Source organism: Chamaea fasciata, unplaced genomic scaffold (genome assembly GCF_029207755.1).
Source record: "Chamaea fasciata isolate MVZ Bird 193981 ecotype frontalis unplaced genomic scaffold, bChaFas1.0.hap1 SCAF_2, whole genome shotgun sequence".
In the NCBI taxonomy this organism is placed as follows: domain Eukaryota; kingdom Metazoa; phylum Chordata; class Aves; order Passeriformes; family Sylviidae; genus Chamaea; species Chamaea fasciata.
In genome coordinates, this window is record NW_027094087.1 from 81,597,532 (window position 1) to 81,625,279 (window position 27,748).

At 39.8% G+C, this 27,748-nt stretch overlaps 1 protein-coding gene across 3 annotated transcripts in view; it reads left to right on the forward strand.

The window, feature by feature from the left end:
- DHRSX (dehydrogenase/reductase X-linked) overlaps positions 1 to 27,748 on the forward strand; it is a 163,076-nt gene that overhangs the window by 116,779 nt on the left and 18,549 nt on the right. For all 3 annotated transcript variants that reach the window (XM_066176473.1, XM_066176470.1, XM_066176471.1), the window contains one exon: positions 15,448 to 15,655. In XM_066176473.1, coding sequence (XP_066032570.1) covers positions 15,448 to 15,655 — 208 coding nt within the window. The remainder of the gene's footprint in view (positions 1 to 15,447; positions 15,656 to 27,748) is intronic.

Sequence of the window (27,748 nt, forward strand, 5' to 3'; positions counted from 1 at the left end):
GGATGACTTCTGATCTCCAGTTTTCATTTAGGAAAACTGTGAATGGATGTCTGTGGGGTATTGCTAACATTAGGAAGACATCAAATGATGCAGTAAATGTCTCTGGTATCATACAGAAACCGCGTGGAGTGGTTTAGTTGGCGGAGGAATGGGCAGGATAACTGAGATAAATACCAAAATTTCCCCACGCAGTCATGCGTGGCAATTATGTGCTTACCAACAGGCTCAAGGAGAGCCTGCCTTCTCGTGGGCTCCAGAGAGCTTCTGCCTGCCTGCCTGCATGGAGCCAGTCTGACTCCTGTGTCATTTCCATGAAAATCTGTCTCCATCCTTTGACAGGGACTTCAGCAGGTGATCAGAGGTACCTGCCCAAGGTTTCATTTCCGAACAAAGACTGAAATTAGAGAGCTAGGCTGTTTCCACTGCAGACTTTTTACATATGAATGCTGCATTAGGCACGTCAAACTTCTGATTACATATTATAGCATCGGTTGTATTACAAGCCATTGTTTAAATCTCTGCAGGGTAGTCACAATTTAATCTCTTGCTTGTAAAACAACCACAGGAAATTACCCTTACTCTTCACTTGATGTATGTATTCATTGTTTCTGATGGGCATGTGCTGGATGGCACCATGCAAGAGGGGATTAGTATTTCTTTGGGCTTAAGTGTGGAATGCAGAATTTAATATGACTCTTCTGTGTCTCTAGATAACAGTAGTTTCCTTGATTATAGCAAGGCCTTGTACTATGCCTCTTTAATTTAGGATCATCCTTATCTTTGATTTATCATTATTAACTCATGTTTTAAAGGAACCAGAAATGTTTCAGTTTGGAAAGTTATGGTTGAGCAAGAACATGACTAGTCTGACGTAAAAAATAATAATATACCAGTGAGATTTACCTGCAGCTTTTGTGTCCTTTACATTTCAACATTATTGATGTAAGAAGGGCCATAAAAGATGACAGACTCTAACTGATTTTGTCTGCTCGTTCCCACACAGATGCTCTGAATCACTCAGGGGCAGCAGTGATGCCTGCACATATGCACACTGGTGAAACCCAGAGTGGGCTGTAAATTCAGATCCGAACCTTTCCTTGGTTCAGGTGTAAAAAGATGCTCCTGGGTATTTTTTTTTTTTAGCCTAACTGCCAAAAAGCCCCCACTCAGGTAAATAGTTTGACATCACCATAAATAGTGCTGCAAAAATGAGCGAGATCACTTGTGTGTTTGAGTGTGTCCCTACAGCATGAGCAGGGGGTTTAGCAGGAGGACTACTGGGGCGTATCATACCCAGTCATTGCCTACTCCACGGGGCCCTGGAGATGCCTTGTTATTCAGAGCAACATTCAAGACCTTTAATGGATGTGGTAAAGGCAGCCATGGTAAACTGTTTCCTGGTGATGCCATGTCTCATTTTTGCTGCTTTTGTAAATGGGAAATCATTCTAAAAATTTTCTACTTTTTTTTTTTTTTTTAATCTTGCAGCAGTTGCTCATAATTCATTTTATGACTTGGATATATGTTCCCAGATTGGCTGGTAGTCCTGACCAAGCAGGAAAGCAGCAAAACCATCTGGAGTCATTACTGGAGAAAGAGGGGCTGTACTCTCTGCTGGGGAAATTACTGCTGGCAGCAGGCTGAATTGTTTTCCATGCTCTTGTCCCATTATTCCTAGATGCTAGTTGGGCTAGTGTCCTGACTAAAGGTGAGTGACAGTACTGGAACAGGGATTCATCCATCAGGCATGGCAGAGAACAAAAGGCAGAAGACTTGTCTTGACTTAAAGGAGACAGTACGCTGAGGTTCAGTTCTCTGTTTTACCACAGATTTTTCAGTGGAATCCTTCTCCCACCCAGGAGATTTTGGGTTGGCCGTCACATTATGGCCATTTCTCCTCATTGCTTGTATTTGCTGCTGACAAATCTGATCTGAAACCAGACATCATCCATATCAGTGATCACAGATCGACTGCATAACAAATAATTGTTGGAATAATAATAATTGGAAGGCCTGTCTATGAACAGTGTTAAATGAAGCTTGTGTTACTGTCCTCCATGTTTCCTCTTTGGTTTGTTTCCTGCTATCTTACCAACCTGATTTATCCTATGTTGCTCTGGTTTGCTCTTTTCAGTGGGATGGTCAATTTAATTTTGTCTTTTTGCATTTTACATTATTTTTCTTCCTTTCTTGTCTTTCTTCATGCTTGCCTGTTTCTTCATCTTTTGAGCTTTTTTTGTTTGAATTGCCTTTTCCCTCTTTTTTTTTCTTTTTTTTCTTCTTTGAGACTGTCTTATTTCTACCCACCAGTTTATCTCCTCCTCTCCATTTATCTTCCTATCTTTTCCCCCTAGCCCCTCTTCCATCTCTTTCCTGTGAATGCCATTTCTCCCCATTCCTGCCCCTCCTCCTCCTCTTCACACACACACACACACACATACACCCACCAGTGGAGGAAACATGGTATGGGTACATCAAGACAGGATGGAGCTTGTTCCAAACAGGCAGGGCACAGCTTGTTTCATGTGTGTTATTGAAAATGCAAACGCACACACACAAGAGCACTGACTGTTCTCCCAGTTCTTTTGCTGAAGGAAATATACGAGGAACATCAAACACCTTTGTGGTCTTTTAGATCCAGACCATTTTCAACATCATTCACATGAGTCGACAAGGGGATCCCTAAGGCAAATCATTCTCCTTCATCCCTGCTTTGAACGCAACGGTTTTCAGGAGGTGAAAGTTTAAGAGAAACACAACCTATCTGCAAGCATTTCCACAGTGGTGATTTCAGCATTTGCATGTAGAGGGTAGCACACTATGTGCTCCAGCAGCACAGCTAGCATGGCCTTCTTTCCTCTTTTGCCTGTCTCAAATAATACTTTCTAAATTGAGAGGAGAAAAAAAAGTGTGGTCATGAGAGAATATGGATGTCTGGTTTTAGCAAAAGCTTGAAGAATATTGTCTCATCGACCTGGGTTGAGATAGGCTTGATCAGTGCACTGGAGTTCATAGTGCTCTTTCAAGGCTGAAGTGTAGGACACTCCTTTGAATGCTCTACCTACCAAAGTAAGAAAGTATTTTTAGGAAAATAAAGAAAAAAAGACTGTATTCTTTTTCCCAGGCTGTGGATCACACTTGAACATGTTCCTTTCCCAGAGGTTAGCATCTTTGTGTGTTCTGTCTAGCTTTTTCTCCATGACTAACTATTCCTTTCATCATCCTCTCTTTTTGCATACCAAATGGGCCCTGTAATGCTGTGAATCACAGATCTATGAACTCCCCAGCCACAGCAACACAGCTCCTTTTCTAGTTCACATCTCTTGTATATTCAAGAACAGTTAGTCACACTTTTCTGCTCCCTTTCCTCTGCTCTCTAACTGCAGAAGGAGCTGATTTTTTTTGAACTCTCTAAGCTGAATATGATATATTAGATATAATTTCTGTATTTTTCCCTGTAGCCCTAGTGCATGAATCATGTCAGAGACAATAGAAATTAAATGAAAAGAATTGCAAAATTCCCGACTGCCACATGTATGTCCTAACTGGTGGAAAATAGGATAAACAGCTCTGCCCTATGTCTGGGAAGATTCTGGAGAGACCAGGCAGCTCCAGTTTATCTCCTCTGTTAGGCAGTTCATAAGGAACTGTAACAGGAAGTGTTAGCTGATGAAAAAATCTGTCTAGCAAAGTGTCTGTAGACCTCCTGTTCTTGGATGAGGGGTATCCTTCATCTTCTCTTCTTCCATATATGTGATGTTTGTTGGTAAAAAAGTTGTATTAAGTTTGGGTAGAAAGGTGGGGATTTTTTTTTCATCAGCATTACTGAAGTTTTGGAAAATATTTTCTATGAGCAGCAACTAAAAGCTAAGATGTTGAATCACTTTTGGAAAATATTTATCCATTTTTGAAACCAAAACATTTGATTTCACTGTTCTAAAAATCTTTTAAAATTTATTTGTAATTATCCCTATAAGTATACTGGTATTCTAATTTTGAACTTTGATAATCAAACTGAAACTCCCAACCTTTAATTTCTAAACAATCCTTTTCAAGTATCTCCATCAGTTTCAAACTACTTTTTTCTTTTTTTTTTTTCTTTTTTTAAGCTGGACATTTGTGTAAAATAGATTTTTTTTTTTCTAAGAATGGTTTGATGAGTCAAATTTTTTTTTTTTTTTCAAAATAAAGGCTTCTATTTTTTAAATATCCATGAAGTTTCTTGAGTGCCTTTTCATGATTGATCTGTCTCTTAAAGTTTCTTAATACTCTCTGTCTGGAAGACCTGAAAGTATAGCATCTTAAATTCAAGCAAAAACAAACACGAAGCTGGTGTAGCATAGTAGTACCATACTGCTGTTGGGTATTTTTCTATCTTTTTTATACAATAAAGGAAAATTTGTAAAAAAACAGTAGAAGAGATTTTCATTATTGCCCCTTTTTTGTAAATCCAATTTAGTCAGTAAAGAAGTCTATCATAATAACATATAAAGAGCTGTTTCACTAGACTGTTGTTCAATAAAATGCTGTGAAAACTACAGAAATTGTAATCATAAAAGATTGTTCTAGATCATTAGATAGATGCATTTTATTATAGGTTTTATTTAACTCATGGAAAACATGGTTTTGTTTGAGTTCTGCTGTTTAAGCAGCTCCACCACGATGTCTTCTATTTCATATTCTGGTTCTATTTGCAAGATAAATCATGTTGCCTTGACAGGACCAAATGCCAACTGCAGTACAGTGCTGTATTCATTTAGACATGTCCTTCCTGCAGCAGATTATCAAGATTTCCTGTATAGAGTTAGATGATAAGTATTTAAATGCTTACTGCATGCACATAAGTCCTTCTTTGCCAAATACTTTCTGTATAAATGCAAAAGCATTTGCTGCTTTGCAAAATGATCCCTTGTGTTTGCAGCAATTAGCATTAATTGCAATAATTGACTGGCCTGGAAAATGAGTGTACTGGGGAAGCACAGATCTCAAATTCTATAAGTTAATTTGAAAAAAAAAAAAAAATGGGCTACTGTATAAGCAGACCAGTTCATCAATTCAAAAGACAGAGTTCTATCTCAAAGGCATCAAGTGTTTTATCCATTCCTATCTGTTCCTGCAACTAATAACAAAGAAATAAATAATTTAAGTCAGGATGTCAACTTCAGAAAGCTTTCATTTAAATTTATCAATGTATTTTCATTCTGTCTAATCAAAATGCATTTAGGGTTGATTGACTTCTGCAGAACAATAACAGAGTGTAACACTGATACCACAAAGATAATGTCAGACTAACATGTATTTGGGGATATTAAGTGTAGCTACTTTGTTGTCACAATGTTAAATTCCTTTTAGTCTGAGGGAATTAATGTTCTGGCTAATAATGGTAATTGGTTTGATGGGACATGGTGTTTCTAAACGAGCTCAAAATTGCAGCATGCTGGGAAGTATGTGAGATATGGGTGCTCCTGCTGCCCAGCCTCTCCCTGCACCATGGGTTGGATGGGAGAAGCCAGCTCTGTGTGGCATTCAGGACGGTAGCTCTCACAGATGTGCTGTTTTCCAGAGAGGCAAGATGGTTCTATGACAATTTGAAAGTTAATGTATTGCATTCATGTGATAGAGAGGGCTAAAGGGACTTGGAGCACTGGGAGCAGAGAAAGACTGTTGCCCTTGAGAGGGGAAGGTTAGTTTAATAACTTTCTGTTAGCAAAAAGACTCATTAAGGCTGAATGAACCTCAAAAGCTTTGGAGTTCAGGTCCTGGGTGATTATTCAAATGTTTTAAGCATTTTGTTCAATTGCCTTAACTACCACCATCTTCCCAGTATCTTGTCAGCAGAGTTGTCCTTTGTGCTGCCTGGCATAGCTGGGGGAGGCTGGTGCACACACCTATAAATCCCTGGAATAATGTGTTAAGTGAAATGGTTGAAATTTTCAGCTCACCTTCCAGAAACCCCCTCCAGGTTCAGCCCTGCTGTTGCTCCTGTTTCTTCATAGCCATATATTCCATGTCTTGCCACATGCATAAAGGATTATGAGGTATTGTGCAGGGAGCTGAAGGCAGATTTCTGCCTCTGTGATTTGTTAACTCTTAACCTTTTCTCTATTCCTCATCCTAAACCTCTTTTTTCAGAGGAGAGTATCATCTGTTCAAAAGCAGACCATGTGGTTGAAACTTAAACCTGTGAAGAAAAATTAGTCTTTTGATTAAATCAAGTTCTTGATAACAAATATATTGTGAAAACTATGCTTTCTAAGTAAAATGAATCTCTGTATACAAATTTAAAATATTTTAGCCCCCAGGAGTTTTAACACTGCCAGAATGTCTGATACGGTTGTAGCTTTGTTACTTCATTTCTTGTTCTCATTATGTGTTGGGTGCTGTGGTAGCCCAGCCTTACTTGCCATGGGGGGTGGAGAGGGGCTGTACACAGCAAAATCTCAGCTTCTCAAGAGGGACAGAGACTGAGGAGCACTGTGTCTCACAGTAGCTTTAGGGGAAGCACAAGGGCTTTTAACAGTGACGTTAAAGGAGTGGTGGGCATGTTCAGTACCTGGATTGCCACAAAAAATCAATCACTCAATCAATCTGTCAAAGCAGCAGTTTCTTTACATTCTTTTTTCAGTGAGGGCTGGGGCAGGGTGGTTCTGTGACATTGCTGGGTTTTCAGGGCATGAAACTTCTTGTCATTTCCTGGAAAGCTAAACCTGCCAGATTTCACTAGGTTCTGGCGTGTCTGCAAGTGTAAGAGGTCTTAAAGCATTCTGGTCGCAGGCCATGCCATGCCTCTTCTTATGAAATGCTTGGTTTTCCATTACAGATCCCTGTTTGCAGTATTCCAGGGTGACACAGTGTTGGGAAATTTATAAAGTGAACCCCAAAACTCAGCTCTAAGGCCAAATGGTACAGAAAGTGATTGTTGACATTGTCCTTTTTGGTACTTAGAAACAACCACTTTGAAATTCTGGCTGTGGGCTGCTTTGTATCTTATTCCTTTCTTGTAGGTTTTTGTGTTCCTCAGATAAGACCCTCCCTCTTTGCTGGCCCCTTTCATATTTAAATCTTATTTAAATCCCACCTGATTCCTGACAGTGGATGAGTGATGCTGTTGATATACAGTCTCACAAGAGCAAAAGCCTTTCATGCTATGTCTGGACTGTGAGTCATGGATGCAGAAAACTTCCACATTTTAATTCCTCTGGTACCTGTTGGCATTCAGCTGTATTTCTTCTTTAACCTAGGAGGGTCTTCCAACTGAGCAGGCTGCTTCTTGTGATGGCTTTTAACAAATAGCTGTCTTTTTTAGGAGTTTTTTCCTTGTCTTAACTCATATACTGGGACTTAGTCACTTTTATCACTCAGATTGAAGCTGTGATGTTCGTATTCTCACTACATAAGAAAACTTCTAAAAAGCAGAAGTTGTTAAATTGTTTCTGAACTGATTTTCAAAAGTATGTTGTGCCAGACTTGCAATCTTTGTTATTTCTGTAAACAAAGATTGATGGCATAGCATTTTCTGCACAGTAGTTATAGATATCTCAAAGAAAAAAGATTTTGCAGGCACATTTCCTCCAGTAAGACAGACCAGTCCTTCAGTGTGATTAATATTTGCTCTTGCAGAACACATTCAGCCCCTCCTTAAATCCAGGGCTGTGCAGTGGGTTGAGCCCACCACAATTAAACCTTTAATTATCTTTGCATATACACCAACATAGTCTACTATAAATCTGACAGCCACAGTCGGTGCACTGTGCTGGATTTGAAATGGCAGCACCTCATTACGCTTATTCAGACCCTACAGTTCCTTTTGAGTCCTAGAATGAAAAGATCAGAACTTGCAGCTAATCTGCAAAAGTCTACACCAGTTTCAAAATGCTTTTTAAAGAATATTTTTGATTATTCAAGTTATTGCTGGGACTTTAGTGGTCCTACATGCATTCTGGTAGAAGTAAAGAAACCATAAAACCTCCCATTACTTCCTTCAACTTAAAAACTCTATTGCAGGAGAGGTAGGAAGCTTTCCACATGTGGGTGGAGAGTATCTCCCCCCATTTATAATCCTATAGATATTCTTACAAGATGTATGACAATCTTCAGTAACCTGAGATCCAGATTATCCAAGAGATAATATGAGAAGATATGTGTACATGTTATTTCCCCATCCCTCAAAAGGGTCATGAGGACACGGAATGTAGATCTTGAAGCTGTGATCTTTTTATTGGGTAAAGCAATGCAAACCCTTGCTTCCTTTTCTATATTTACTCATTCATTTGTTTAATGGAGATTTTTAAATGAATGAAGGGATATTATTATGCTCAAATACTACTTCAACTGTTAGCACGTACTTAACACTGCATCAATTGCCCTGACTGTAGAAAAGTGGCAATTTATATCCTTCTAAATAAAGACATATATTTCCTGGAAGAATGGAATTGCAGTAATTTTAACTTGAATTTGACATTGATATTTAGAATAATCCAAAACATTTGAAATTAATACCAACTGCACACAAAGAGGAAAAAAAATGACTTCTTTAAAGGTACTGGTTCTGGTGAGACTTTGAGAAGACCAGCCTTTGAGTCCATGCATTCGAGAGCTATGCTGAGCACACAGGAACTGAGCTGCACACAGCAACTCTCAGTACAGCAGAATTGCTCTTGGCATCTCACCTCCTGCCATTAGGAGTAGGGATCAGCCAAATGAAAAATGATACTCTGATTCCATCTGGATGACAGTAACGCCCAGGATGACAAGCCCTGGCTTATTTTTCCCTTCATAAATGATTTTAAAATAAAGACATTCTATGTTTCTTTACTAAATGTAGTCCTCAAGAGACAGTAAGTTAATTTTTGTTCCCTCTGCCTTTCCTAAAGGCTGTTAGAAGGGGCTAGTCACAGAATATTATGTATTTATACAGTGAAGTGCTGGAAGCTGGGAAACACGGCCTTAAAAAAGAAACAAAAACCGAAACACCACCCAGGTTCCAGCTTGTGGCTCCTACTGCATTGTGGGTTAAGCACAAGGCAGGAGTCACCGATCTGCTGAGATACCAGTTACTGAGACCATTACCAGCATTCTACCCATTAAAGAGAGAGAGCATTTCCCAGCTCCGGGAATATTATTTTCCTTCAGTTGAAAGACTCCAGACAAAGCCTGGATTTGTCCAGAGCTGTGTGTGACCGACATGTGTAACCGAAGAGCCTGCTGCAGGAAGAGGAATGAAAGGCAAGATGGTTTGCTCTGCCACTGGCCTATGACTGCTTAAGTAACCCCCATGACACAAATTAGGACAGGAAGGATTTGCTTTTTACCTTGTGTAGAACCACTAATTTCATATATTGGTCTGGTTTCTTTCCTTTTGAACAAGTTCATCAGAGGGTCATGAGGGTTCTTCAGGAGTCCCTAATGCTGCATTCCTTATTCACTCAAGGTTTATGCTTCAGCCACCTTAACTGTTATATGTATACTGTCACGATTTATTTTTTAAGGTTGCACATCATATATATGAAAGAAATGTACATGAAGAAAAACATGAGAATTTGCTCAGGAACACACAAATGCCCAGTCATGTACATGAGATGAGTGACTGTGCAACAGCCTATAGCAGTTGGTAACAGGACAGCTGCTGTACAAAACATAACTGCAACAACATCTCAAAAGCAGAGAAGTTAATACCTTAGATTTGAGCTTTGTTTTACTAATGTATGTGCTTCTTTCTTTCAAGTGGTAACATACTAGTTTAGCAGTTGTAATATATTTATTCTCATTTCTCCAGCTTGGTCTTTTCTCCTTGTCTGTATTTCTTTTTTGTTTGGTCGGTTGATTTTACTGAGAGAAAATCACAATTAATGAAACACAGAAAATGTGTTCACAGAAAAAAATATATGTAGTACTGCCAGGAAGCCTGCTTTAATCTAATAAACAATATTTAGGACTCAAGCTTTATCATAAGAGAAGAGAAAGAAACTACTTGTGATAACCAGTAAAGACGTGCTTATTTTCCAATATATTTCTCTAGTTGCTTCAAAATAAGCTGCAAAATCTATCAAAACTTGAAAAATTTTGTGCTGCATTCCCTGAAGAAAGAAAATTTAAGACTGTGAAAGCTTCATGAGTGTTTAATAATAGACTTTTATAGTCTTGACTAAGCAATGATGATGATGTATTGCAAGATTAATACATAAATCATTAGGAAGCTTTAGTAATTTTAATACAGCAAGCCCATGTTTTGCTTAATTCCCTGATTCATCCTAAGGCATATATTGAAATTTTATGTGGCCTTTCATTATAAAATCCCAGCATGTCAGCCACGTTTTGCATCACTTGTCTTTTAATGGAGCACATAGCAGCTGGGTTTTCTGCAGTTTGATCTTGGTGCACTCTGCCCTCCAGGCAAATGAACACACTGGAAATTGGGGAGCACAGTGACAGGTGAAAGGAGGATGACGTGCAAGACAGCTGTGAAAGGTTCACGTCAGGAAAGCTTCAGTGCTAGCACTGGCTGGGTTAAACTAATGTGTGTGCTAGTCAGTATGGCCACAGGTCCTCTGAGCTTTTTTCTGAAGCAAGACGTGGTGTGGTACAGGGTGCTGTCAGTGAGTCCATAATGTCTGTCATGTGTGTGCCCAGCACAAAAGGAGCCGTCGATGAGAGTGAAAAAGCTGAGAGCAGTGAGAGAGCCCTGCACACAGGAGGGTGAAGGAAGTGATCTGTGCTGAGCAGCGAAGTTTCCCGTTACTCAGTGGGTACCTCACTTAGTGCTCTCTACTAAATATGAGATCATTGGACAAAAGTGGGAGACCACTGTAGAAAATAGACCGACTAAAGCCAACCTGAGGAGAAACAAGTATGACTGCCAAGAGATGTGGTAAGCATGAATTCAGTTTTCAAACTGGGATAGCAGCTGAGTCCATATTTAAACACCTAATTATCCACTGCAGGCTTCAGTTTGAAATTTGGCTTCTCATTACTTTTTGAAAATACATTCCATAGGGAGACTGCTGCTGGAGACAGCACCATGGAGATAAGTGGCAAAATCAGCTAATCAGCTTCTGGTGGAAAAGAAGAAAAAAAAAAATCAGCAAACCTCAGGGCACTCACTTCATAATAGAATGCTTACTGATTTTGTTCTTGCAAAAATTCAAAACAATCCCCTTTTTTTCTCTTCCCTAATTTTTGTAAAAGTAAGTCAAGCCTGTAGCCTATATTGCAAAAAATCTTAAGCCAGAAGTAAAAACTTCTACTAAAAATTAACTGAACACAAAATGCAGAACCTGCTTTATCCTGTTCCTTTATTCATCAGTATAGAATCCATAAAACTTTATTTTCAAAGGAAGGAGAAGGTCTTGTGTATTGGTGGTCTCTTGGACAGATTTCAAAGCAGCAAATTAAATCTTGCTTGCCTTTACTCCTCCTGTACTTTTCATTTAGTGAGTTGTGCATTGCCCTGTTTTATCAGCACTGACTCAGCAAAATTCTATGGAGGGGCATCCCCTGGGGAATGCCACTGTTTTCTGTGGTAGGAAGAGTGGTCTACAGCCAGCCCCACTCAAACAAGGGAGTGAGCATGGAGTTCTCCAAGCTACTGTTGCCAGGCATGCTGTGCTTTCCCATTGAACTTCTTCCCACCAAGTCCTTGCTCCACTTTTCCCAGCTACTGACTGTGTACAGGCTTGCCATATCACAGCACATGCTGTCTGGCATCACCCAAGCTGGGTGGGCAGTATTTGTTAGGATGTATCCCTGGGCATTGAATGCCAGTACCTCCTTAGCTCTCTAGCTGACTGAGCAGCTCCACTGGGAACCGGGAACTTCCAGTTCTTTGGCTGGCTGGTTGCCTAGTTAGGATGCAGAGTTTCTCTGCTTAAGAATCTGCTTGCCTGGCTGTGAAGCATCAATACCCTGTGTCCTCAAAGCAGCAAAGGTCCAAGCATCCCAGGCACCTTGTGTGCACTGCTCTGCTAGCACAGTTTGCTGGTGAGCTCTGTTCTGCTAGGATGGTTTGCCTCTTATATGCCCTTTGATTTCAGAAAGATTTTAGAATCTTCAGAAAATGTGGAAATGCAAAATGTCAATATTATTTTACTTAGTATGCAGTTATACTTTTATTCATTGTAAAAAATGTGCATATGGAGCATAAAGTGCCGAGAGAGGCTAGATTTAGATGCATAGGCTTTAAAGCCAGATAATTCCATGTGAAAGAGGAATACATTTTATGTTTTAAACTAAAAGAGAGTAGATTTAGATTGGACAAAGGAAAGACATTTTTGTGATGGGGGTGATGGGGCACAAGAATGGATTGTCCAGACAGCGTGGATGCCCCATCCATCCAAAGCCAGGTTGTATGGGACTTTGAGCAATCTTGTCAAGTGGAAAAATGTCTCTTCTTATGGTAGGGTTGTGAGACTAGGTGATTTTTAGACTTCCAACACAAACCCTTCTGTGATTCTACATGTGTGTGCATAGGAGACCAAATCATGGTGTAAGTACAGGTGCCTATGTGGTCCTATTTTTCTGATACATGAAGTCAACACTGGATGTAAGGAAGGCAAATAAGCAGATTTATTTTTTCAATGTGGCATTTAAACAACATGATTCTAATAAAATGGGGTCTGACAAACAAAGCAGTGGTTCAACAGAAATCCTCATTGATTCTGTGTCATGTTATTCCTGTCTTATGTGGTCCATTGATGTCTGATTCCTGGAAAGCAAAAAACACACACAGAAATTGGGGATAGAGAAGGTAATCATTGCAGGGGCTCTGCTAAAAGTTTTTGCTCTGTGTATCCAATTTTATATTCTTCATATATATATTATGTTATTGAAGTCCGATTCCAGGCTGCCTTGCAGATCATTTGCATCTCTACACTGTGATATAAAAGACTTCCTCATTGATTGGGGAGCTTTTATATCTTCTCAGCACTCATGTTTCTCTGACATCCATATCTATGCAAAATACAAGGCTTTGGAGGATCCAGCCCTTGTAGTTCATGCTTCGTTGCCACAAGGTAAGTCAAAACAGTACCCACACAAAATGTGGGAATGGGGAGTCATGGGGAGCATTCAGCATCCTCCTGCCTGGCATCTGAAATTACTGAAGGCCAGACTAGTCCCAGGCAGAACAAGTCAGAGTAGTCCCCAGCTCTGTTTCCCTGCGAGCCACTTGCCAGACAAGATCACTCTAGTTCAGCTCGGGAGGCTTGTCCCGTGCCCCAGCTTGCATTCAGTGGGGGAATGGTGGCGCTGATGGAGGAGTGCCAGGGTTAGCTGCCAGCTGGCTGCCGGAGGCGGCTTGGGATGAATGCTGCTTCCCATGGGTAGTGTGAGCTCTGCCCCACACGGCTGTGCACAGGAGAAGCTGGTAGCAGCTGAGGATCTGGTCCTTCAAGTTAAAGGGATATGGAATATGCATGAAGCATAAGGTGACATTTTGGGCGTCTCAGATCAGAGCATGGACGTTACTGAATTTGAAATGTAACTGCAATTTCCTAACTAATGCCAAATGACTTTTATATTCATGCAGTGATTGTTCTTTGCTCTTTAAATAGCCCATTTTGTCCAAAGGTGCAGGTGATCTTTTCATGATAATGAAGGTATGTTATCCAGCATGGTACAGCTGAGGCTGTTGGTTGGTGCAAGGGCCACCCATGATCAGCGGTCCTTTTCTGGTTCTCAGCTTATATCACGCTTCTGTAGACTGCTTGAGATTTGCTTGTACAAGAAACGAGATGGGAAAATAAAAAAGAGATGCACTGGAGGTTCAATGTTGTTGTCTTTTACTTCCTGTGACTAAGCTGTATTATTTGCTGTAGTGTCTCCAAGTTTTTGAGTCCTTTCAGATAACGTGGACAGTTAAATTGCTTCAGTAGCCTTATACCTCTGTAGAGAGTCTGCCTGATTCTTAACATCCAGGGCTTTCTGTGGTGAAGTGCACAGGATATTGTAAATAAGGTATTCAACAAGAATGAGATAACAAAATGAACTCACATGTTTACTATGCATTGAAAATAAAAAAAATCCTTGCATATAGTAACAGCCACGGAAATCACAGGCAGGCTTTCCAACAGAGTAAGAGCATCCCTTGTCTGGGCATTTCTTGCACTTAGGGTGTAGGTTTAGAGGATGGAGCTGTAGCTGTAGCCACCACAGAGAAAGGACAGCATCTAGGGGAAAGGAAGGAAAGAGAGTTCTGTTCCTGGGTGGGTGCCCCTCTATGACCTTTCACCAACAGGTTAAGGTTCTGCTGCTGTGTGGACCCTGACCCCTGAGTCCACATGGGCAGCAGCTGCAGCATGCAGCATCACTTCCCAAGGCTTTAGCAGAGGCAAAATTGGTGGGGACTGGAACAGTTTCTCTGTTCCCAGGAGCTTGTTGCTTTAGGCTCCTGCCTGCTTTGCCTATGAGCTGTCTGTAATGTCACCATTTACCTTCGGTTCTGCTAAGCACAAAAAAGGTTAGATGAGAGGCTGAAGTAATTACGGGAGTGAATTGTTAAGGCATAGGAATTTGTGCTAGTGATGCTGAGGCCTTAGTCAGGAAGAGCATTTTAAGTGACATACCTGCTAATTTGCCTGAAACTAGCCTGCATATTAAAAAAAAAAAAAAAAAAAAAAAAAGAAAAAAAAAAAAAAAGAAAAAAAAAAAAAGTACCACTGCCTGCTTGCAATGACACCCTACTCAGCAGTTCCTAGAAAGCTTGATTTGAAAGGAAGGCACGTTTGACATCCAGATGGGAGAGGTGCAGAGGAGTCTCAACAGGTAATGTTTTGCTGTAACTCCTGGAATTTGTGTGCCTTTGTCATACCTCTTTGGCACAGATCCTGCCAGCCATCTGTGCTTTAAAGGCTGTATAGGGCCTGTAAACTGTGCAAACTGTAGTTACACTTGCAGCTGCTCGCCTTGCCCCATATTTTTATCAATCTCTTAGCTGTGCACAATCTAATGTGTGACCAGGGCAGCTGCAATGAATACCTCACTCATCCTTAACGTGTTCCCAACACAGGAGCCTTCAACTAGTAGGTACTGATGCAGTAAAAATAATAACAGCTATGAGTAGTAGTATGATCAGCCATGGGTTTAATAGGTGGGAATAGGGTGTGAATGTTTAGAAAGAGCAGGGCAAAAGAGGGGAAAGAAGTTTGAGGGCCTCTAGGTGATGATAGCCCAGAGATTGATGCCTCAACATTTCTAGTTAAAAGAGCTTGACAGAGAGATTCTGGCAGGTATTGTGTAATTTTATTTTAATATTTTTCCCTGCTATAAATAAGACCTGGTGTCTGATGGAATAATCACCAGAACTTGAGTAAACAACACGCCTGCTGTTTCTTCTGACAACTCAGTGTATATCTGGATATTGCATAATGTGGTACATTTGATGTTTGTGCAATTCTGTTCTCCTTCTGGTTATTTTTACATGTATCTCCCTCTCTTTTTCTCTCCTGTGTACAGATGTTCGTATTCACCCCATGGAGCCTATGCCCAAAGCAAACTTGCCCTTGTGTTATTTACCTATCGACTACAGCATCTTCTGACTGCAAATGGAAGCCATGTGACTGCTAATGTAGTAGACCCTGGAGTAGTGAATACTGAGCTCTACAAGCATGTCTTTTGGGTTGTGAAAGTGGTCAAATGGATGACAGCCTGGCTATTTTTCAAGGTATTCTGTTTTTAAAATCATTTTGTTGCTGTGCCCTTGCATTGTGAAAGCTGCAGTCAGCCTGGAGCTGAAAGTGTTTCAGAGTTTATAATAGTGTATGGTATTTATTGCATTTCTCTGTGCTGATGAGATGTACAAAATCAATAAAGACAGGCTTTCCAGCAAAAAAAACATTTGTTTTAAATAGAGGGAGCAAGCTGTCACAGTAGGGAAAGGGAATGCCTTTCACAGTCTGTGCCTGTGCACTGGTTATCTCTGCCCTGATCTATCCACGTTCTTCTGTGCGTGCGTGGGGGCAGGACATCATCCTAACATGGAGCCAGAATATGCAAAGTGTTCCTCAGAAATTACTTGTACATTCTCTTAAAGAGGAGCAGACATGATCTGGCATGGTCTACTTGTACACAACATGTTACAGAGAGGAGGGCAAATGGAAGAAGAAAACACTGTACAAAAGTGGCAGTGGGAGGTGGCTGTGCTCCAAGATGTAAGGTCCAGAAACACGTGCCCAGGGAGGTGGGACAATTTTTAATTAGCTTTTCCATTCTAACACATACTTGTAATGGTATTTGATTTTTTATTATCCAATCCTGGTCTGTACTAGGAAACAAAAAGTTGTTTAATAAAACTGATCCAGAAATGGGCAGACTCAGTTCTGGGTAATGTTTTGTAGGGTGTAAGTAGATTAAGCTGAAATCAGTTTAGCTGTGTAGGTGCAATCTCCTCATGCACACAGACCTTTGAAGGGCTTGTGCTGAGAAAGTGTACTGCTTATAGCTCTTTCAGAAAGCAGTTTTGGATTAAGCAAATGGAACCTGATTCCATTAGAGAAAATTAAATGTCCTAATTAAAATGAAGTATTTTACATCAAGGAGCATGTTCCACAAAGCAAATTAATTTTAAACTTTGATATGGAAATATCAGTTGCTTTCATTTTAGAAATGAACTGGAGGCTGGAAGAGTGACTGTAAAATAAGATGCAAACAAATAAACCCATATTTAAAAAAATAGTATCTTCTGAGTGCACCTTGAATATTGCAATAAAATTGTAATAAGAATGCTTATAATCAGTAATGCATTCTTAAAGAAGCAGACTGCAGCTTTGCCAAACCATGTACATTACCTTGTTTTGCCTCTTGTGATTGCCATTTTAAATATCAGTCTTGGGTGGCGGTGTTTTTTTGTCGGACTTACTTCACCTTTCTAATACAAAAGTTTCATGTAGATTTTTAGGTTGTGCTTAGAATTTCCTCTGAAGAGACAGAATTCTGACCAAATTCTTGCATCAGAGAGTGAGTTTCAAGTCTCTTGTTATTTACAGCAGTCAATCCCACCCAGTTTTGTTGATGTGCCCAGGAGACAATTTTGTATTATACTGGTGATGTTTAGACATTGAATTGGATGTCATTGAACATTGAAAATGATTTATCACAAGAGGGATTCCCATTCTTACAACTCTAAAAGTCCTGCCACTGATAGTTCCTGATCACTTCCTTCTTCTTTAGATGACATACTGCTCAAAACAAATTCTGCCTTGGAATAGGTGACAGACAGACATACTGGTCTGTATGTAAGAGTGATGCCTGTACTGCCTGAAAAGCAAAGGTATCCATTGCTTTCTGAGTCAGAATGACCTCAGGTTTGGATATCTGAATGCTTCAGTTATCGAGGTTGAGATTTTCACATTTTTGTCTAACCCTCAATGCATTTTTCCCAAAATTTTTCCAGAGGAGAGGGAAATTCTTACTTTCTCGCTTCCCATCCTCCTTTAGACCTCTGAGTTACAGCTCCAACTTCTACTCTGCTTTTTGCTTAGGGTAAATCTATGTGTTCAGGAGCACTTCGTCCCAGAGATTCTCCCCGTTTGGCATCATCAGATGTTTAGCTCCACAGCAAGCTCACATTGAAAGCCTGCCTGGTAATTCTAATAGTGCTCAACTGAGGGCTGCAGTATTCAGCATTCAAGCCTGTGTGAGTCTTGTGTTGCTCTCTTGCATTAGGGTAAATTTCCCTCAAGAAAAGTGAGAAAACAAGTACAAGAAAATTCAGTTGTCTGGTAATATTAGCTGATAGTTGCTAGTATGGATTTTTTCTCCCCTGGAATTTTGTTCCCAAGCACTTATATGAATCTTCCTTCTAGGATTATGGCAGTAATGCAGTGAAAATGAGGTGATAACTCTCTAATCATACTGGCTTAACTAACTATTGTTACCCTTGCTCCAGAGTGGGTTCTAAACGTGCTGGCAATTGCTTCACTCACTGCAACATGGCACTGTTGAGAGCCAGCACAGCCCAGAGAGCTTCAGTGAGGAAATGCATCACATCGCATTCCCTCAGGAGAGAAGTCAGCCAGCATCTTGTTTGACTTAATTCCAAAATAAAAAGAGCAGAGCCCCCACTACTTTTCAATGCATTTCTGCCAGCACTGGTTCCAGTTATGTTCAAACCAAATACCACTTAGGGATTGCAGCCTGGCCCCCACCTTTGCTGTGCTGCTTGTGTTTGAGGCAGCTCAGTGTGGCAGACAAGGCTGTCTGCCTTGGAGCTGCCTCAAGATATTTAGGTACTTAAACAATCGACCTACAGTCTTGTAAATAGGCCATGATATGTATGCATAATTTACTCAAAGTATTAACAGCTTGATTTTCTTAAAACTGCAAAACATCATCGTCTAGATTTTATACATGGCTCAGAAAAGTCTTGGCCAAATCGGTTTGGTGTTTTTCCCCCCACAAGTTGCAGTGAGAGACATTCCTGTAGAAATAAGATAGGCCAAACTAAGAATTTTAGTGACAGTCATAGAATTTGTGAAATTGATGCCTGCCCTTTAGAAGTGATGATTTCGTTCTTTCTCAGCTGGATTCTTCCTCAGAAAAGTTATTGTCTGCTGTGGTACTCTAAATTTGCATTTTGCAAATGTTTTTGCTGTATTTTTCATAAACACGGACTTCACCTCTCACAAAAGAGAGAAATTATGTTTATTCCTCACAAAAAAAAATTATTTCTATCCCTAGGACTTCTCTGTAAATAAAGCCTGATGAGATGACACAGTCCTCTGCAGAATGCAGTGAAATATGTTATCCCTTAGTAATTTTTAACATAAATTCATCTTCTTTTTGAAGAGATAAAGTCCAAACTAGTAAACACTAACTACTTAAATTATTAATGAGATAATAATAACCTAAAAAGTCATTCATTGAGCATCAAATTGCAATTTACCTAAGTGTGCAACACACCAGCTTTAGCACTGGGTACCATGCAATCTGAAAACCAGGAAGTACCATTTCCCTCCCAAGTATTTCTGCATCTGCAGCAGATACTGAATATTCATTCTTAAGCCAGATGGTTTCTGCTTGTGATACAATTAAAATGCCTTAGAGCAAAATAAAAAAGTTGACTCTCATTAATATCTGATTACAGGGACTTCCTGTCATTAATGTCCGATAACTGTTCTGCTTTGTATGACTTCATTATGGCATCAAAGTAGAGACATCTGACAGACAGCAGTGTTGTAAAGTTCCCCAAAACCTTGTTTATGACAAGCTTGGTGAACATGTCATTACCAGATACAGAGTATTTGGTCCTTTCAGCCGGCTCAGATTGGTATTTAGAAGGGCATTGTGGAAGGAAGGCTTTGCATCAGATCCTGTCTCAGCTGTCATTTCCAAAGGCATAGTGCCACATAAGTGATTATTGACTGACAAACTGAAAAGGAGTAGGATTAGTGACCCTGCCAGCATGTAAAAATGTAGGGAAAGGCTTCAGGAGCACAGGCTAGATAGACATCAGCCAATATAAACCAATTTGTTTCCTTCAACTTGTCAAAATAGGCTTAACATTAGTGTAATTTTCCTATGACACTTTTTTAAAAAATACATCCAGTCTGTAAGCACATCTAGAAAACAAGATCTAAAGGACCTGGATTCATCATTTATGCCAGAGGACATAGTCATGCAGGCCTTATTGCAGCATTTCTTATTCAAACTGTCCCTTTGGCACTGTGAATATAGTAAATTTATTTCATCCTAACCCCCAGGTGTCAGAAGACAAGTACATCACCACAAAATAACACCAGCTGTAGAGAATGAGAGTAATTAAATCCCACAGCTGAAAGAAGCAGTTCATCAGCACCAACATCTTCTGTGCATGAGAGTGTGTGGTCCTCACATAAAGCTAATCTGGGCTTTTCTCACAAAATGAAAACTTGCAGAAGTGTATAATCTGCAGTTAATTTTTACAAAAGGTTTTTCTGGTCAAAAACAAAGAGAAGAAAACCATCTACTTGAGTCCAGGAACACTGGTCTTTTCAGTAGATACCATTTTTGTACCCATTGGTACAGGGATTTAAGCTTTCAGAGCCATAGGTGTGTTTTTAAAGTTTTTTATTTAAGTATTTCATTATTTGTACAGCCATAGAATGATTCCAGGGGGAAAGATGGAGGAAATGGCATGAGGAGGCTAGTGAATAATCTACTATTAAGATCCCAAATCCTGGTGATCTGGGGTTTTTTCTTGCATGTGAACCCCTGAACTTGTTTAAGTATCCAGGTCCTGCATGATATGGGGTATGTGGATGGAGCTTGGCTGCTTTATTTACTGTAACTGCTGAACACAGAGCCTTCTGAACACAGAGCTCTGTGTGTCTGTTCAAAGTCAGATCACACCCCTCCAAGGTAGTCTGCCCCTCAGTGCACACATAAATAGCACTGGACCCTGGTCTCCACTGAACCTGTGACATCCCTGCGTCTCAAGATATCACTATTTTTCTGCATGTTTTCTAAGGTTTAGGTGGTTAAAATATTTATTTGAAGACACACGTTGAGAGTTGTGGCAGGGTGTTTTGATGGCAGGAAAATGAAGGATTTGTGTTGCTTGCCTCAGCATATGGCATGCAAAGGAGTGTATGGTTGCAGTATAAAATAGGTGGGATAATGTCACAGTGCATCACAGGGAGTCAAGGTTGTTGAAGTTCTTGTTTATAACTTATTTGGAGCAGCTGCTGGTGTGATTTATCCCCAAACCACACCCAAGCTTCCTCTTGAAGGGTGCCAGTTGGAACAGGCTGAAACAGCCACGGAGCAAGCAGAAAATGATGTCGCGTACACAGAGATACAACTCACATCCTGTCCTGCAGTTTTAGGTGTTTAATTAAAAGAAAAGAAGCATCCCTTTGTTTTTTTTTTCTTTCTGACAGTGTGAAATGGGAAGATTGTCTTACATCTTTCCAAATTGCTCACAGGACAGGAAAACTCTCTCCATGTCTAATATTGCCTGGAGGATTCACCCTTTTTAGGCCAGGAAATGATCTAAAGAAAAGCAGGTTAAAGCTACACTGTGCACTATGTGAAAACTCATGCTTGCCCTGTGTGAAATTGTTTTGGACTGGTAAGCAGCTGAAATGTCAGAAGCTATGTGTTTTACTGTGTAAGAAAGGGTTTATCCTTAACTCTGGTGTGGTAGAGGGTTGCTGATTTAACCTGACAGCCCAGGAAGATTATTTCCCTTTTTGTGAAAGCATTTTAATTTGTATCCAAAAGAGGGAGAAAAATAGTCCCTCCATTGCTGTACCAGAGTGAGAGTAAGTAAACAGTTAAGAAATTGTGAAAATATATGAGCCTAACCAGGGTTAGCACATCAGCACCTATCATCCTGTAATCTATAACTGGTTTCATATTCAGAAACCACAGAGTTAGTTAGGAAAGACATTTTCCATCAATCAATTAATTGCAGTACTTTCTTAAGTATTTGATTAATAACTTTGTGTGGTAATCTATTCCCAGTCAGACTTGTTGAAAATGAAGAAAACACAAAAAAGGAGGATAATTTTGCTGTGGATCAAACACACATCAGGGACTCTGGATTGATTCAGTTTAAAAGAAGGTCTCCTTGATGCCTCTAATGTAAAGGTCTCAAAAAAGAGGCTGAAAGATTGGGGAATTAGAGAATCTTGAAATTTCCACTAGACCATTAGCACAATCTTTTAAATTATAGGTTATAGTATCACACTACTGTAACTCCTCCTTGTGCATCAGAGAAGTACTAAGTCAGACACCATGTGTTTAAAATTCTGTTTTCTTCTGGTCAAGTAATATAACACTACTTGAACCCACTGGCAGCAGGATACAGAGCGGCCATTAATGTTTCTCATTGGTTTATCTCTCAGAGAAGGAACAAAAGAGATGAGGCAACCCCAGCCCCAATGAAATGACCCATTCTGCAAGGGTAGGAGCAGGAGTTGCAGGCAGTCTCTGTCTTCCATGTGAGTGAGTTGTAAAACAGAGTTAAGGAGGAAGACCACTGGCTTCCCCTGGAAAATCCTCCAAATGAGCTTATGGGTGAGCAGCAGTTTGGAATTAAAATCAGAAGATGCAGAGGAGTAGGTGGTGGGGAATGCATATTTGGGTATGTTATATATATATATTCATATATTTGCATAATCATATATATATGCATATGTATATATATATATATATATATATATATGGTCTACTTAGATTCCTCATTGCTTTGCTATTTGTGAGTTTTGTGTCCCTATGAAAAAAATGCTGATAAAATTTGCATTTCAGAGCCCCATCACCTAAAGACCTTACTCGCTACAGAGAAAAATAATTTTAGGAGATTTTGGAGATCTACAGGCCCTCCTTTCCCCCTTTATGAATATGACAGTCTGTACATTACCAGTAATTGAAGAAGACTGAAAAATCTTTCTGTGTGAAGTTAGGAAATTCTTTCTTGAGCAACACAGACACAAATTTTGGTGGTTTTCTTGAGTATTCAAAGGTTGACTTGAAATGTCAGGTTCTACCAAGAAGCTGAAAACACCCCCTTTACTAAGGTATCTATGCCTGAAAGTCACCTCTGACAGGTCTCCTGGTTCATAAATGTCTACAATACGAATGCCAACATCAGAGGTGTGATTTCCTCATGGTCACTGCTACTACAGGGTCTGTCTTATCCTAAGATAAATATCTACAGTTGGACAGCTGAATTAAGTGCTTCAAGTGCCAGTTTATCCCTGTGAATGATAAAGGGGTGCTCTGGTGACTAGCTTAGCTGTAGATGTCTGTGCTGTATAAAGGTATAAAGCTGGTTAAGATGAATCCTTTCCAAAGGTACACAATGTTTATTTTTTTAGTTTTTTGAAAAAAATAACTGAAGATGGTAGGATTTTGGATGTGCACAGGAGAGAATAGAAATTGTAAAGGTTTTTTCTTAGATCTGGGGCAGAAGTTATCTGCTCTCAAGCTAGTTTTGCAAATGGCAGCTCTCAGGTGTTAGACCATTTCCCGTGTAAGTGGGAAATGTGCTTGTGGGCAGCTACAGATGAGGAAATCCCAGTTACTTATGAAATGTATTTCTCATATATGTTTGTAATCCATTGTGTGCCTTCACTGCAGCAGCCCTGGGTGAGGAAATCCCAGTTACTTGTGAAATGTATTTCTCATAAGTGTTTACAATTCATGGTGTGCCTCCACAGTTTATCAGGCAGATATCGCCATGCATTTACATGGGTAGTTATGTGTACTCCCTGTGTGTATTTATAATACCCTAATGTTTGTAGCAAGAGAGAACCATGGGAAGCAAGCACCATCTACTATTTAAGGATGAACTGGAAACAGTAAATGTGTTTTTTTAATATAACAGGATCATCTGCCACCCAATTTGTGAACTATTAAAACTTTCAATTCAGAAGTCACAAGTAACTCTGGCTTTAGTAATGACAATGATGATTATGATTGCAAACCCCAAACTTCTGTGTTGCATTTTAGAAAGACTACTGATATACTACAAAATGTAGTTCACTTAGTTCTTTTTCTTCTTATTATGTTCTGAGCTAAATACTTGGGATTTGGTGGATTTTAATAGGTAAACACAAGAAGGGACTTTGGTTTAGTGCCTCTAGTCCCCATTTTTTCTAGAAGGAACCTGACCCTAGATGTGGCAAAAACTTATCATTAATACAATCTCTGAAGAGCTAGTGGATTGTGTACATTATTACATATTTAAACATTCTGTTTAAATTGTGTCTGTGAGTCTCTTCAAGGCAAATGACTACATCTGTGTTGTGCCATCTCAGTGCTGGGGAAAGGGGAAGTAACCACAGGGGTTATGTTGCCACAGACCAGGCACTCTGCAGGAAATACAGAACATATGCAGAAGAGGATTTGGATGAAACCAGAGCAATGTGCAATAAAACAAGAATGAACTTGGACAGCTTATCAGAGATGGGATTTATAGTGGTATTTATTTGGCCCCATCATCCTGACCTACTTTTCTGTCACTGAAATAGGAAGGAGGTGCTCCTGCTAGTCTTAGTCTCAGGCATGGTCTGAAACACTGAATTGTTCCCCATGTCTCTTAATTTCTCATCAAGTCTTGGAGCTAGCCACCACCAATTCACAAACTTAACTTACTGTCTTATCAATATTTTACCCAATTAAGTATATCTGTGCCTGGCAGGGCTGTTTTCCCAGGGCATTGGTGTGAGAGGCACTGTGAGCCCCAGCCCAGCCGTGTCACATCCCTGCAACCAGCAGCAGTAATGCTGAGGCTGGCTATGTCTCTGATTCAGTATTGTTGCCTGCCAAGCTTAAGATGCAAAATTCAGTCCTCCACAGTCTGTCACTTGTCATCTACTATCCTAAGATGATTAAAAATGTAGAAAGAGAAAACTTGTCTTGTTGTTTTTGGAGCTCAGAGTGTTGAAAATAAACTTATACAGACTGAGAGTATATTTGGATGCCTCCCACCTGAAGTGCTGCATCCAGCTCTGGGCTCCCCAGCACAGGAAGTGCATTGAGCTGTTGGAGTGAGTTCAGAGGAAGGACACCACGAAGATTAAAAGGATGGAGCATGTCTCCTACAAGGAAAGGCTAAGTGAATTAGGATAGTTCAGCCTGGAAAAGAGAAAACTTTTTGGTGACCTAACTGTGGCCTTCCAGTATCTGAAGCAAGCTCTACAAGAAAGACAGAGACTTTTTTTAGAAGGACATATAGTGACAAGGCAATGGGAAATGACTTCAAACTCAAATGAAAGAGTACATTTAGATTAGATATTTGGAAAAAAATTCTTTACTATGAGAGTGGTGACGTGTTGGAACAGGTTGCTCAGAGAAGTTGTAGGTGCCTCATCCTGGAAGTGTTCAAGGCCAGGCTGAATGGTACTCCAAGCAGCCTGGGATAGTGAAAAGTATCCCAGCCCATGGAAATTGTGTTGGAACTAAGTGATTTTTAAGATCCCTTCCAACCCAAACTGGTTTTTGATTCTAAAAATTATGTAGGACAGACACTATGGGGAAGTATACTTGTTTTCTTCCTGTCAGGGCTGTACATTGTCCAGTTACAAAGGTTATTTTTATGACTGCCCAAGCTGTGAATGTAGCCTGGTAATTTTTCAGGGAGGAGTTTAGTTATCACAACTCTCATACATCACAACCAGTAACAAGCACTTAGGTCCCTATTTTCCTTTGCACATGAAATGTTGACTTCCATCATCATGAAGTTTGTGGTACTTCATCAGTGGCTTTATACAAGTGTAGCTGAACCTGCTAAAGAAGTAAATAAGATCTGAACATTAAAGGTCCAAATCCTACTGCTTATTCTTCTACCAAGGATTATCTGATTTGATTTCATATCCTTTGCGTGGAGTTCTGTTTTTTTGTAAAGCATGTAAGACATGTCTGATCCTGCTCCTTAGAGGTTCTCCTTGATCTGGGGCTGGCCTTTTATTTTTCTTGCCTGGTTTAGGTTTGTGGCACATGTGTCCTATTTTATATGCCTGTTATCTCGAGAAGTGGATTAAGGCTGGCACAGATACACTGAACCCTAATCGCTTTAGAGGGCCTGCAAATCTCCAGAGGTAGTAAGTACTTCAAATGTTTATATTACTATGTTCAGTTTGAAATCCATTCCAGAAGATCTGGAAGACAGGAAGCAGGGCATTTTGCATAGGGTTTTTTTTTTTTTTTTTTTTTTTTTTTTTTTTTTTTTTTTTTAATTACCCTGTTAATATTATTTTATATACACCTAATGCTCAGTTTTCACTTTTGTGGTTTTTTTTCTCCTTATTGTAAGGCAAGCCTCAAGCACTATTTTCACTGCAAAATATATCCATAACCCAATATCTTGGCTGTACAACTTCTCCCATGAAAATTTCAACCCACTTGTTTTAATTCTAGGTTAAAGGCAGGTGTCATTGCTGGTGTCATTATTTCCAGCTTTTTGAAAAAGTGATAAAATATGAAATGTGTTTGTGCTCAGGTACCTGGATTTGTCATCTCCAGGTCACTACACAGTGGTTTACTCAGAGGAGCCAAGGGAATTATAAAGTACCTCCACTGCTCGGAAGCAGCTCTTGTACATTTGATGTACAATCTGTCACACGCTCTCCTGGTTGGAAAGAAAGAATTTGCAGTATTAGAGCCATTAGCCTTTGTAGATGTGAGCAGGTACCATGCTCCTCAAGGTTGGAACCAGTATTGTCACTCCTGCCCTAAAGACAACACACTTTTTGTGAGTTGGTTTCGTATTCACCCTGTAGAAGCTCTGGGCAAGTGTTTTTCCTTCTTTTTATTGTCAATTTATATCATGATATCTAGCAATAGTCAGATCAAATAGGAGTAAGAATGCTTTTAAGGAAACAGTTTACTCAAGACTAGAATGAATTAAAGTGAAGTGACTGGAAATGTATTTACTTTGAGAAACTGAGAAAGAAGAAAAAAAGAAGAAACTTATTTCTAATCTTTGGAGTCATACTCTGGGAATGGCTTCCACAATGTGGCAGCTATAAAAACAGTGTTGTTTCCATGATGGAGTTTAAATAGGTTTTGGAGAAGAAGATCAGCTGATAGGTTATCTGCAAAATTAGATCAGAGATGTCCCAAGACAGACTGTTGCTTCTGAATTCTCTTTGTATTTAGAATCCTTTTTTTTTTGCCCCGGGTTTACTTGGTTTGTTCCCATGCTGAAAAGAAAAAAGGAATCCAGTATAAGAGTACAAAAGTGAAGATTTTCCAATGAATGTCCATTTTGATTTTGAACTTGTTGAGTACCTAGCAAATTCTTCTTTAGGAAAACCTTTGGTGAAGATGTGCAGGTTCTTGCACTTACCTCCACCCTTGCCTTTCTTGACAGTAGTTCCAGTTTGCTGATGAGCTGTGTTGAACTGTCCAACGGGCTAGTCCTTGCTTTTGGTTACAGGAAAAAAAAGGGAAGATGACAGCTATGGATCAGGCTGAAGAACCTTCAGTGAAAATGAGATCTTTTATTGACCTGGTCAAAATACCTGTGCATGCTCTTAAAAAAAAAAAAAAAAAGTATCCAAGAAAAATTGCAAATGGAGCTGTAGAGATAACTGACAGAGCCATGCCATTGATCTCTGACCTGTGTTACAGCAGGGCTTTTCACAATTTGATCAATGCTCAAAAAACCCTCAGCAGAGAGGCTGGGCAGCCATGGGCCATGGTTGGGCAACCATGGTCTCTCTGCATGAGAGACCACGGCCACCCCTGTTTCCACAGACAATTCAAGGCCATTGTCTGAGGCCTTCCCAAATGCCTGGTTTGCATCTAAAGTACCTTCAAGATGACTAATGTTGGGCAGCCTTCTAGTCCTGCTGGAAGTCAGCTGAGGAGTTGAATCCAGATGAGTCTCCAGAACAGACTGTCAGGAGGTTGAAAGGCAAAGATTTCCATTTCTAAAATGTCCAGAACAGAGTTTGTTCAGGATTTTTTCTAAGGGAAGGAAAGTTATTACATTCCTCTTTTGTGATGTCAGCTCTCCTTGACCTGAATTGGTGTTTTCACTTCTACCTGTCATATTTTTCTTACGGAGAAATTATACGTGTTTTAAAATTTAAAAAAATAAATAAATAATAAAAAAAAGCTTTTTTTCCTTTTTTTGGTTTGTTTTCAGATTTTGTGGCCTTTTTTTTTTTAAGCCACAATGTGATATTATAGGGAGGTCAAAACTGAGTGCTTGATCTTTCTTGGGTGGGTCTTTCAAATCAGAGCAATAGACTTGCTGCAGATTACTTGCCATGGATCTGTTATGAGAGCTAAAATGTGTCAGTGCTCCAAATGACTGAGTAAAAGT